This window comes from Aptenodytes patagonicus, chromosome 7, assembly GCF_965638725.1.
Source record: "Aptenodytes patagonicus chromosome 7, bAptPat1.pri.cur, whole genome shotgun sequence".
In the NCBI taxonomy this organism is placed as follows: Eukaryota; Metazoa; Chordata; class Aves; order Sphenisciformes; family Spheniscidae; genus Aptenodytes; species Aptenodytes patagonicus.
The window spans coordinates 42,394,921-42,408,479 of NC_134955.1; the positions used below are offsets into that span (position 1 = coordinate 42,394,921).

Here is a 13,559-nt window from a genome sequence, read left to right on the forward strand (position 1 = left end):
TAAGGCAAGATTTGGAGTACTTTTAAAAAATTCAAACCCTTTGTTTTTCTCTTTTCTTCAAGTATGGAAATACTGTTAATTGGAGTTAACTCCATTCATGCAAGGAATATCTATATATCAGGTGCCTAAGAAGAATTATGTGGCTTTGTTACTGAAGGGCATATTCAACAAAATAAATCTCTCCATTTTCTGCACCACTTGCTTAAGGCTGGAAAAATTGCTGTAATATTAGCTGCATCTTCATTGTGATGTGACTGTTACTACGGTAAGCAATATTAACCTGAAGAACTTGATGACTGACTTCAGAACAATCTAGCGATAATTTAAATAAGGTTTTCATCTCTTCTTGACTGTGACGGACTGCACTGATTAAAATGTCCACACGAAAGCAATATACAAACTAAATTGGGCTCAATTCTGCCAGACCTTCTTCCTCATTTAGCAAAACGGAACTGAAGGAGACAACTTAATTTCTTGCTCAGTTTAAGGTGAATTCACATAGGATGAAGCTACTTTTGTGGTCTTATATTTATTGAAAATATTAATACACATGATAAAGAAAAATGAATACATTATTACTGTTTCTTAGGTGTTTTCATTGTGCTTGTTAAGATGTTGCAGTTTCAAGTCTTGCCATATATAATGAACAAAGTTTGCTTCTCAAACAAGGTAATATTCCATATGAAAACACAGGTAAACCTCACTTGTTTTGTATGGGTGTTTGAAATCAGAACCTGTTAAAATCCCTTGGGCCAAATTTGCTTTGCAACGAGTGGGCATAACTGCCTTGACGTCAGTGACGTTGGCCTTGGTATCTAAGCCTAGCAGGAAAAAGATGTAAGAAGAGAAATTCTAGTGAATGACGGAGAGGCAACAGTGTGAGACACAGGGACTCTCCTCACACAAACCTGCAGTTGTTTTCTCCTCTCATGCCTGAAATTCCCTACTTACATGTTTTTGAGGTGTGCCTTACTGATACAGCTGGAGCCTATTACCCCCAGGTAAGACACTGAGCCCATGTGCATGAGCTCTGCCAAGCCGACGCTGGTCTGTGCAGGACCAGATTGTGTGTCTCAGCATGAAGTAGTTGCTTTAACTTACACGAGGAGTGTAGCAAAGATAAAGTGAAGAACTCACACCGGTAGGCATTTTGGCTTGGTTTATTTTGCAGCCTGATCTAGTTTGTCGGCCCCACAGAAGAACGATAGTCTGGCAAGAGCCATGAGAGCAGCTCCATCTTGGTCTCAGAGCTGCCAAAGGGAGGAGGCGGCAGCCATCCTGAGACACAGTGCATGGGCTGAGCCAAGAGGTAACACTAACAAGCCCGAGGCTCAGAAAAGAGGACAGAGCAGCAAGGCTCCCTGCACCAGCAGTTGTTGGGTAAGAGCACAAGAAGTCACAGAGGATTACCATTTTTTCAAACTAGACTTAGCTTTAAAAAAGCTTGGGAACAACTGCTCCAGTTTAAGATAACATGGAAAAAAGGGAACGTGATGACCCCACGTGTCCTCCTGGCTCTCCAGCAGTCTGAGGCTCAGAGAGAAGCAGAGTCTGTAACTTCTAAAAGGCAATCATAGTGAAAGTTTTCTTGGCTTCTCTAGAAGTACCACAACTTCCATAACTCTTTTTTAGGACATTGTATCTTATTTTACCATATAACAATATATGGAAGATTATCTCATCATTTAAAGTATTCATCTATATTTCTTAATCGTGCAACATCAGCCTCATTGTCGATCACATGAGCTTTGATAACTGGCCTAAAACTTAACTATCTTAGACTTCCTTTCTTCATGAACCAATTAATTATCACTATGTGGACAAAAAAGATAAAAAGCAACATTTTAACCTTATTTATCTTAAAGGTGCCAGGCCTGGCTGACCAGCCAGGGAGAAAAAACAGAATCGGTGACCCCCGTGCCACACACACTCGCCCTGGTATGCTATGGTATATACCTCTGCGGCCAAAGATTACAGGCCTGGTCATGAAGCTAAAATGACCCCTTAGTTTTGAAGAACATTTATTTAGCCTTTCTTTAATATAATTTCTAGTTTAAATTGTGACCAAAATGGATGGCTCATATAAGTTAAGAGTTTGCAGCGTGCCCGTAACTTACTATATTATTAATGTGGTACTATGTAGACACCCAGAAATGAGAATGGAAACGCAGGGCTCCATCAGTCTTGAAAGCTTAGTCTTGATGATATACTCTTGTTTTAGCTGCTTACTTCCTATTGCACACAAATCAACCTAATTATCTACCAAGTCATTTTTCAAATGTTAATTCATTTTTAAAATTTGGAGTCATTTGGCAACGAACCTCTCCTAGCTATACCTGGATACCCTTAATTGATTTTGGGTGGAGAAAGAATACATTTAAACACAAGACAATCTAATTTCAGACAAAAATCAATTATATTTTTTATCATGTTAGTGTTCAGTCTGAATAGCAATTTGAAGTCTTTGAAACATTTTCTTATACTTACTTAAAGAAAACGTTATCAATTTGCATTAAAATGAAACATTATGTTTTTCATTTTGTTGAACTATTGAAAAGTCCGGAGTGGAATTTTCTGAAAGATGCAGAGATTGCCTGTAGTTTCCATAAAGACTCAAGTCTGGCAGTAAAATCTTTGTTAATTTTTTGGTTGCATTTTCCTAGACTCATATTTTAGCACTGTATGTGGACTGCAATGACATGTTGGGCAAACAACTTAGACCAATGCTTTCAAATGTTAAAATTTAAATAGGAAGCCAAAAGCAATTATGAGAAGTGTATAATCCATAAAACTGTCTTCACAATTAGTAGAGATGGTGGAATCCTACTCATTCAAACTGTAATCAATGTATTCCACTATTAACAATCAAGGTATTTTGAAAATGTCTGCTTTATTGCTGAGCAAATTTAATCCCTAATGGCCAAATTCTACTTTTCATAGTCACATTCAATACAACCTACCGCCATATTAGCTCCCCTACTATTACCAAACCAGTGCTAAAAGAAATTATTAAAACTAAAAACATTTAGAATTGTTCTTTCTTAGGTGACAGTTTGGAAAACACCTTCAGCTTACTTTTCTAAACATCAATTTTATTTTGTGCTAGATCAGCTTTACAAAAAACCAAACCCACAAAAATATTTGTGAGGGTTGCTCCAGTTGGTATTAGAGCTATTTTCAGAACCAAAGAGTATATGATGGACCTTTTTTGCCATTTTCTTTTCTTTGTATAGACTTTGAAGTGATGGGTATCTAAACTGTATGCCTTCCAGTGATCCTGCATTACTGATTTCATTTCTGTGAGATGCATAGTATTTTGCACTTTAACACTGCCTCCAACTGCTCAAGGTAGGAAAACCAATTATGCAAATTTCTTGCAAGGCAAAAGGTAATATGGTTTCCTGAGGCAGTGAAAAAAAGGCCCTTGAGGTAGATCTATATTACAGTTTCAATATAGTGGCTCATTGGTTTTCAGTATTCTTTTACATTATCATTTGGCAATAGGGTAAATTATTGGGAAACTATTTCACCTTTTCAGGTGTCTGTGCTAGCTATGCAAAATATGCTCATGCGGGTACAACAAAAATGAGAGGTTGAGTGAGAATCACTTAAAGGATAGCAAAAAAATTCATTTTTATCATCGTAATTTTTGTGTGGTAGCTAACCACCGGAATAAGCCTTTGAAAATTATGTCTTTTAGCAAAATGCTTGATTAGCACTTTCAATAATACAAGTCAAAAAATAACATTTAAAATAGCGGTGAAAATTCTGCTCAATGTGAAAGAGATGAAATGTTTATTATAATAACGCTTTAAACCAATGTAAAATCCTCTGATCCATTACGTATTACAACAGATACCTACAAAGGACACTATCTACACTGTATTTTATCTTTGAAAACTAATGGCCTGAAACTGCCAAGATCTGAATGACTTCTATAATACCACTTAGATGAATAAGGACTGTTCATGGAATTGTCAAGAGCAAATCATGTCAAACCGATCTAATTTCCTTCCACAACGTGGTTACAAGCCTCGTAGGTGGGAGAGCAGCAGTAGATGATGTGTATCTTAAAGCTTTAAACAAATCTCACACGACATAAGGAACAGAAAGGTGGTTTTGGTTAAACTTCTACAGAGCGGGTGTAAACTGGCTGGAAAACCAAAACTATAACCAGAACAATTATCAGTGCTTCAATATTAGTATTATTAAAAAAAAACCCAGGTGGCATCTGTCCTGGCTACAGGTCTCTTTGTTCTTCTAATTAATGACCCAAACGATGAAATGGAATTTATTTATTACATTTGCAGAGGACACAAACCAAGGAGGGACCGAGCTCTTGGCCAACCATTTTGCAGGCCAAGATGAGAATTCAAAAGGCACCGACAAGCTGAAGGAGCGCCACAGAGAAAACCAGAGCGAGATTCAGCGGGGGCAAGTACAACACTACGAGGAATAACCCCAAACCACTTTGTAAGGCATATGGTCACCCGGTATTTTCCCCTCGGGCCCAGTTTTCTTACAGAGAGCGGCAGGGAGCTGCTTTTTTGCGCTGCTGCTTCACAGTGCCACCGCTCGGCACTCTATCCGGGAAGGCCTTGGTCTGTTCTGCCAAGGTCCGGAGCAGCAGCAGTTCTCCGCGCAAAATCCTCCATCTCCAGCAAGCTCCCCGCTCTCCCCGGGGCCTGCTGGGCCCGCCCAGCCCCTGCCCCGCCGCCGGGGCTCCGGGTTTCCCGGACTGTGCAGGTGTTTGGGCACGGGCCGAGCGCGGAAAGGCCAGGCCCGGCGCCGCGCAGGGGGCGGGCCGTGGCGCGGCGAGACGGCGCCATCTCAGCGCGCCCGGGGAGGGGCAGGCGGCGGGCATGGGGGCTCCCGTCTGGCGTTGGGCGCTGCGCGCCGCCCGCCTCCCCGCCGGCGGCGGGAGGGCTCCAACGGCGCCGCGGCGCGACACGGGCTGCGGGCCCGCCAGTTGCGCCGCTCCGTTTGCCGACTCCGCGGTGAGTGAAGCGTGAGCTCTCCGCCGTGCGCCGGGTCCGCCCCGGGGCGGCAGGGGAGCGGGGCGGCCGTGCCCGCCGGCCGCGGAGGGTCGGGCCGTCAGTATGCTTGGGGGGGAGCTGCGGGGGGGTGGGAAGCAGGAGGGCCGCCGTGGCCTAGACCTGCTCGGGTACCCTGGGGGGCTCTGTCCTGGCGGGCTGTGTTCAGCAGTTGCTCTGCGGTGTAGGGATAGCGGCGCGGGGTGCTCTGGGGCAGCGGCCGGACCGAGCAGAGGAGGGCGAGTCTCTGCCGGCTTTTTTGCCTGGACCTTAAGCCAATTCTGTGGAAGTAGCAAGCGGTCGCTCACTGCCTGTGGTGGTAAAATTGGGCCACCAGGTAGTACGTGGGACGCTGCCCGTAGAGATGCAGGCTCTGTCTGGTAGTCCATCCGTCCTGCAGCGGAGGGTCCGCAGGGTGCAGAAAAGCCGCCGTGTGCCTCTTGGTCTGAAATAACAGCAAAGTGGGACTTGCTCCAGCGAACCGGCACTAGTACGGCTGCCTCCGACACGGCTCAGGGGAGGGACGGCCCTCCGGAAAGCCGCCTGTGCTTCACCGGCGCCTCAGCACCTAGGGTTTCTCCTCCTTTGCTGTTAGCTGTATTTGTTGTGCTTGAAGCAACTGTAACATAAAAGGCCACTAGGTCTAGACTATTTTTTAAAGCTTCCAACTTTTTAAGTGGTGTTCTAGTTTACTTTAACAGAAGCCCTCATTCTTTTTTTCTTTTAAGTGTTAAGATCGATCATATTTAACTGTGTGTGTAAACAAAATGCCCACTGGGGTTATTTTTGAGTAGGCCCCGTTCCTGCCAGCCTGCTTGCCTGTGAAGCAGGCTCCCTTTGGGAAAGCCTGCGTGCAAAACGTTTTTTTTGACCAGTAGTGAAAATTTCTCAGTGCGCAGGTGGGTTCTTCCCTGTCAGCTTTCTCTGTGAAAGCTGCAGGTGGGTGCATACGCATTCGCTTGCTTTCTGTTTCTGTTAGTCCTCAAGCTCCAGGGATGAGGCTCTAAGGGACAAACGCGCCCGGATCCTGTCACGCGGACTGCCGAAACAGAAGCCCATAGAAGGAGTTAAGCAGGTGGTGGTCTTAGCTTCTGGAAAAGGGGGAGTTGGGAAATCAACAACAGCAGGTAAGGGTTGTTTGTTTTTTTTTATTGTTTACTTTGAACATTTTGTAATACTTTGTAAGGAATATTTGGGCACTTGTTGTGTCATTACCTTGTAATTGAGTCCCACTAACTCAACCCTTCAACTCTGTCAAGTCCTGTTGCAGCCACTGAGGATCTATGTGGGTACAGAGGTCTTGGCTTTAAATGAGGTGCAAAACGAGCAGGCAGCTTTGAAATAGTATCTTTGTAATAGTGCAGTGCTGTCCTGGGACAGCCTGCTTTCTTAAGAGGCGGTGTGAGCTGAGGTGGAGGGATTGTATGCCGGTGCAGTGATACTGTTCCTCCTTCTCTGGCAGTGTAGGTGTGCCTGTACAGTTCTCCCCTGTGCTATGTCAGCATAGTCATGTGCTTTGTAGAGGATACTAACATTTAGAAGGTTTCAAAATCAGGTGTCTCTCCAATTTTCTCAACTACTTGTATAGGCATTTCGTAAACAAAAGATGAAACAGTAGTTATAAACCACACAAATTGATCGGAGCCTTGTGAAGCATCTTGAACTCTTCTCTCAGCCTGACCATTAGGTTTTGAATTAATTTTTCTCTAACTGTGCAGTTCCTAGGTGGTAGAACAAGATAGTACATGGGTTACCAGTACTGCAGAAATTTCCTTGAACTTAAACAAAGATGATACTGAAGGTAAACCTCTTTGCAAAGATCTCTGTAAAGTGTTAGAAATTTGTTTAAAAATCTCTTCCTTAGCATCTAGGTTAGGAAGAGAGTCATCCTTTAGCTGAATGTTATCTGCTGTTCATCTCCATTTACCATGAATCACACATTGATGTAGCTCTTAATTTCTCATTTTGTGGTTTGTATTTCAGCCATGCTTGAAAAGGACTTGCTATCTAATAAATACTAGAACAGACAAACATGATATCCCATAGTGAGAGTAACTGTACTTAAAAAAATAAGTTGAAAGTATTTTTTCCTGTACATAGGATACGTATAGGATATACTATCCTATACGTAGGATACACATTCCTGTACAAAGACATGCAAAGCAATCAACACCTGCTGTTCTTAATGGTGTACTTTCTGGTTGATGGTTATAATTCATAGGCTGTTTGTTTTAGGTTACTGAAAATACCAAGTATCTGTTTGTAAATCAACAGATTTACAAACTGCACATAATTTGAGCAGTAAATTCAGATTATCCTCCTCATGTCTGTAAACAAATGTGCTAATTTAAGTTCCGCTAACTGGTGTCTGTATGTAATTTGTACATATCTGTATGTAATTTGTACATAAAGTATGACACATGTATAAATAACACTTAAAGAGCTGAGAGTTCATACCCATGCATTTAAAAATAAAAAATCAGGGTTCAACAAGCATTAAATGAGAGTTGAAATGTAAATTAACTGTTCAGATGTTGCTGTATTGGACAGCCTTTTGTTAATGAATGTATTAATTTATAATATTGAGAAGAAAAACAAATCTAGATTCTTGTTTATTAAAATGAGAATAAATTTAATGGTTCAGATGAACAATTGAAGATCAGATAATTCATACGAACAAAAGTATTGCACGGTGTCATTGCTGAATGATGTACTTAAAATTATGTTCTTCATAATGGAGGTTTGTGGGGAACATGTTTGGTGACAACTCCACTGACTCATTTTGAGAGCAGGAGTTGAAAAGGAAGGAGGGTGGTACATATCTCGAATTCCTAAAGCACCACAGAAAGTATCATTAGTCTTACTGTCTGCATCTCTCTGAAGGACTGTCAAGGCTGTTAGTATTCTTTCCCCCAGTGGGTTTATGTTTCTATTGCACTGGATCTCCGTTTCAGGACAAGTGGATATGCATTCTGGTCAAGTTTGTCAGGGCTATTCCTTAACCTGTCTTTGTATTCCTGTTGAATAACTTTCTGTTTGTTGCATATAGCTTTCATATTGTATTCTCTGTTGCTTCTAGCACTTTTTGGTCTTCTGAAATCAATGTAGTCAATGATTAAAAGAAGAAATTGTGTTACAGAAAATATTTTTCAATGCATGTTTAAATACTTTGATTGGTTTTTGTTATTGTTGTTGTTTTTGTTTGCCTGGTGTAAGTGTTGTTTATGTTTCCTATCTCTTTCCTGTCAAGTTTCTGTCTTTTACCAGCATTCTGCTGTATTTACTCCACCTGGCCAAAGGTGGGGGTGTTTTTTGGTGTGGTTTTTTTGTTCGTTTGGTGGTTTTTTTGTCTCTTCTGTCCCCTCTTTTGCATTACCTGAAGATGAGAGTACTATAGAAAATTGATCCTGGCATGAGAAGAGTTCAAAGCGTGGTCTTGAAAGAAGAGAAGTTTCTAATTTATTGGAACTCTTACTGTTGTCAGCTGTGGAAGTGGAATAAAATTAATGGCTGGTGTTCTTGCTCACATTTTGTTAATCCTGCAGTTTGAGGAAAATAAAACTACTGATACTACCAACTACCTTGGCCTTCAGACATTTTTAGCAAAGACTAACGGGCTGAGATTTTTCATTATTGTTGAGGAGAGCTGATAAAGTCAACACATGGTCAAATGATCTCAGTCATATTAACTGTGTTTTAATTTTTTTTTCCTCTTGCATGCTTTTATTCTGCATGTAGGATGTACTATTATTGAAACACACCCTTTCAAGGTAGGGGCCAAAATCCATCTATTCACCTGACCAAGCCAGACATAGGTCTGGGCTTTGGCAAAGGTGGTAATAGTATTTGTTCATGGTTCTTTTCCAGGGTCAACGTCATGTTTTTTGATTCAGGGCCTTCTCTACATGTTAAAATATTATGATAAATAGTCATAAACTGGTTATTCTATTTCTAAATGCCACTTACATTGAGATGTAAGTATTGAAAGTTATCTTTCAGAGAGAGTTCATCTTGGTTATCTAGGTGTTTTATTGATGGTGTAGATTAACCATGTCACAGATGTAGATACACTCAGCTGGCTCTGTGTGTGTCTCATTTTGGGCCAAGAAATTTTATTTGTATTGTTAGCTCAATGTTCTGGGATTTCAACTGTGCTATTCCTAGGACCAGTTAGGATTTGGAAGTTACAAAGTCAAAACTAATAAATTTTCCCAGACTTGTACTGATTTCAAGAAGACTAACTCTGATCTCCATGTGCATCATTCTTGATACTGGTTGGCTGGTTTAGCATGGGTGGAGATACTGTGCTTTCTTGGAGCCTGCTTTGAAGTTTTAAAAAACAATTAAAAAAAAAAAGTTGTATTGAACTTCTGGAATGTATCTGCCCTGCTCTCCTGCACCCCTGGTTATGGGATCTTACTAGTTAGGGCCAACATGAACGTTTAGGGTCAGGTTAGGTCCTACGTTGCATCTCTACGCCCTCTTGGAACTGTCGGTAATACAAAGACAACGGAACGCAAGAATCAGCTGGATTCAGTAGAGGACATGAGGTGTCCAGCTAGATATTCAGCTAAAAAACTCAGGTTTTCCTACTATATTATTTCCACTGTCTCCCCTTTTTCCCTTCAGTAGTCGAATATCCTTTATTGAACAAGTGTTGTGGATCATACTTTAATTTTCACACATGGTAATTGCATAGGAAGAAGAAAGATGTATAAAGTGGTTTTGAGACAGTGTGTGGAGTAACTTGCTGCGTCCTTTGTTCCTCTTCAGACATAAGCTGCAGTTGATTTTATTTTTTTCTTTTTTATTTATCATTGGTTTGCATATTTTTTCTCATTATCTGTGATTTGTAGATTTGTCTCCAAGTTTCAGAGGATGGATTTTCCTGTGATTGATTCAGGGAACAGTTAATCAAGCATCTGTTTAAATAGCAAACTGAAGAATAAAATCTATATGCTTTATCAGCTTAGGAGTAAGAGGCTGTGTGCTTCTTAGGGAGAGCTGTACAATTTTCCTTGTTAACCTCCTCACCATTTTGTTTAAAGGAACTTACCTTTCTCAATACTAAATTCTTTAAGCTGGGAATCTGGCTCCCCAGCTTGTTCTCAGTACCTTCATACTCTTCCAGTACGACAAGGCTGACCACAGCTTGTTGTTCTTAAAAGGCTTTATGGACTGACATACAGCAATGTGTAAAGAAAGCAAAAGATGTTACCCAAGAAAGAGGGGGGTGTGTGTTGGGGTTTTTTTTGTCGTGTTTCTTTTTAAATTTATTTTAAAACATGTTACTCCTTGGATTATAACAATTACTATTTGGTTATACTGAAGCTTCTAGGAGGTCTTCCAACATAATTGAAGCTGGTGAGCCATTAAAAGATACCATTTCTTACATGTTAAGTATTGATGGAAATGTAAAACCTGTAAACAAACTCACAGTCTTTTTAATTGCTTCATTCCGGTTTTCTGTTTCTTTAGTTGTTACAGATGCTTTCAGGGTAGATGAGACTTTGTTTTCTGACATAAAAATCACGTGAAAAGCATGCATTGCATCTTCTTCCAGAAAGTATCCACGTTTAATATATCACAAGAAACCATAAAAAGGGGTGTGATCATCTTTCTGGTCACTGTACTATAATAGTTTAGGTCAATACTTACCTAATCTCTAGTTTTAAGAAAGTTCACTAGAAGCTGTGCTGAAGGTTACCTATGGTAGGGCTATTTTAGTTTTATAGTACAGTGTCCACTTTTCAGAAGTCAAGTGGGTACCTCAAAATATTTTTTAATGTTATCCTTTGGCAAAATACTTAGATTGTATTTTTATTTTGCAGTGTCCTCTAGAAACTTGGAGTTTGCAAGTTTTTGCAGATTAGCTTGAGTTTGTGAGCCTGTTAGCAAACGTGGACTGAAATGCGGGTGCTGCTGCCACTTAAACTAGTAATATTGTAGAGGTGCAAGAAGCTAAGAATCAAGATGATGAATGCAATTATTAAGTGTGATGTATTTATATTTTCTCTTGTTAGAAATGATAACATTCTCAATATTTAGGAATTATGTTTTCTTGCACTTAACCTTTTTTTTTTTTTTTCCCTTCCTCTTTCTTGCAGTAAATATAGCCCTCGCCCTAGCAGCAAATGATTCGGTAGGTGAACATCTAATTTTTAGCCTTAATGTGAAACAAGTGTGAGTCATAAATAAAATGGTTACTGCTGGGGGCAGTCACATATGTTAAATCGAAGTATTTACTTTGACAGTTAATTTCTTTATTTGTTTTTTCACGGACTTATGAGTTAATATTAATTTGTTTATATTTTATCAGTACCATGAATGACTTAGTAGCTCTCATCCTTCATCTGGGTTTGGCTGTGTCCTTTCCCTTGTGTGTCTCTGAGTTCAACTGCAATTCTGCAAGGATGTGTAGACATAGTAGAGGATGTTTGTGCAGCTTGGAGACACGTAATAAATAATTAAATTCTATCACTTCAGAGCACTGAAGGAAAAAATGTGAGTAAGTGCTGGATGGTGTCCAAAACATTTTTATAGCTCTAAAGATTTATTTTTTCCGGAGAAATTAATGTGTAAAAATACTTTATATATAAACAGCTGAGGGAAAAAAGGAGCTATGTATCTTCCCTAAAGCTTGGAAATATATTTTTTGAGTGACAAAATATCATTGCCCAGTTTTGTATTGCTCAAACTACTACTTGGACTATAAATAGACAGTGGGAACCATTCAAGTGTAAAAACAACAGGTCTTCCTTATGTCCGCCTGCTGCTGTAAACTGGGAGTAGTTCCATTGTGCACATTTATTGCCACAGAGGTAAACTCAGAAGCAAGCTTCACTTCCTGTGTAAGGGTGTATAACGCAGGTTTTGTACTCATAAAGCACTAATTAAAAACAAAGTATCCTCAAGTACTTTAATCTGGTAAATGTAGCATCTTTTTCTTGTTGTAAAAGATGAGTAAAAGAAAACAACAGGTAGAAGGAGTGAGGTTTACATGCAATCTGTGCCCTTCCTGTAGGAATTTTGTAAAAGATAAAAAAAATTTCCATAAACTCAGTCATACTTGATAAGAAGAGAGTGTTTAAACCCGTTACATGAAATATGTACTGTTTGTAATGGCATCTAATCTTGATATTTCAGTTTTTAATTCTGTGTTTTAAATAGGCTGCTGGAGTAATTTGATTGCAGAGAAAAATCTGTCATGTTGAAAAGCAAAACTGCTTGAATGGTCCTCTCTAATTAACTTTAAAACATGGCATTTGCTGTAATACTTTTACAAAATGAATGTGATCCTGCAATGTGATCTGTGTTGTGGCATGGTCATTGAGTAGCTCCATGGAAACCATGTCAACTGATCGTACGTAACTTTCTGTACCAGCTTAAGTGTTTTTAGGATTGTGCCTGATACTTTTCAAACATGCAGTTTTGTGCATTGTTTAAATTTATATTTAGATAAAGCATCTCTTAGTAATTGTCATACACAAGTGGTGGGATTATACCCTTTCGTTAGGAGTTAAACATCTGGCTTTAAACATAATGATGTGATACACCACTTCAGTAGCCCATTAAAACACTTGTAAAGCACACAAATAAGAGAGACTGTAGTCTAGAATGATTGAAGAGGTTGTTGCCGGGGTTATTTGTAAAATCAGGGACTGAGAAATAATTTTAAATGAAATCGAGCCAAGAAAGTTAAGTAAACATAGAATACACTAGTCATTTCTGATGTTATGATTATGTGGTGGTGTAAAATCGAAGGCCAGCATCTGGTGGATGTTAATCAATGAAGAGCAGCTGAAATCGATGAAATAGCTGTGACTTGCATGAACTGATGGTCACAATTTAACAAGCTGCTGCCATGGTGAAGTTGTGCATTGATGTAGTTATAGGTTAGAAAATATGAAATTAAGGTGGATTGAATAAACTCAACTCTATCTTGTTTGTTCATGCATTAATTTTTTTTTTTTAAGATGATGATGGCATACATCACATTTATGTTTAACCTTTGGGCTTGAATTTGCTGGTGTGTTCATTTGTGTACTCCCATTGATTTCAGTTTACTAGTTTTGTGAGTCAGGGTTATGAAATGAATATCTCTGGGATGTTGATCCAGTCTGGGATTGTCCAGTGCTCTGAATTGTAGGGATCATTGCAATGTTCAGTTTTGTTACGGTGAAATAAATAAGGAGGTTGTTTTCCAGAGTCCATTGGTGCCTCCTGCTGACGTTTACAGTGAATGTCTTTGACCTCAGATATGCAGGAATGGACCTCTTCATTTTACTTCTGATAACTACTGATTGTGCATTGCTTTCCCGTGGTTTCCCTTCCCTTCGTTGCTATCGTAAGTTCACCTCTTTCTGAGGAAGCAGTAATGATTCTGTTAGTAGATCAGAGCTTCAGCAGCCTCCTGCAACTTCATTACAGTCCTTATGCCTCTTACAAGCAAAATACAGATTTATAGAAACTGATGCTTGAACTTGATGTACTGTTTAAAGGAGGAAAGAAAGGACTCGTGGAGAA

The 13,559-nt window shown here is 39.8% G+C and overlaps 1 protein-coding gene across 2 annotated transcripts in view; it reads left to right on the forward strand.

The window, feature by feature from the left end:
* Positions 1-4,862: 4,862 nt before the first annotated feature.
* NUBPL (NUBP iron-sulfur cluster assembly factor, mitochondrial) overlaps positions 4,863-13,559 on the forward strand; it is a 157,388-nt gene continuing 148,691 nt past the window's right edge. For both annotated transcript variants that reach the window (XM_076345002.1, XM_076345003.1), the window contains exons 1-3: positions 4,863-4,997; positions 6,013-6,160; positions 11,141-11,175. In XM_076345002.1, coding sequence (XP_076201117.1) covers positions 4,863-4,997; positions 6,013-6,160; positions 11,141-11,175 — 318 coding nt within the window. The remainder of the gene's footprint in view (positions 4,998-6,012; positions 6,161-11,140; positions 11,176-13,559) is intronic.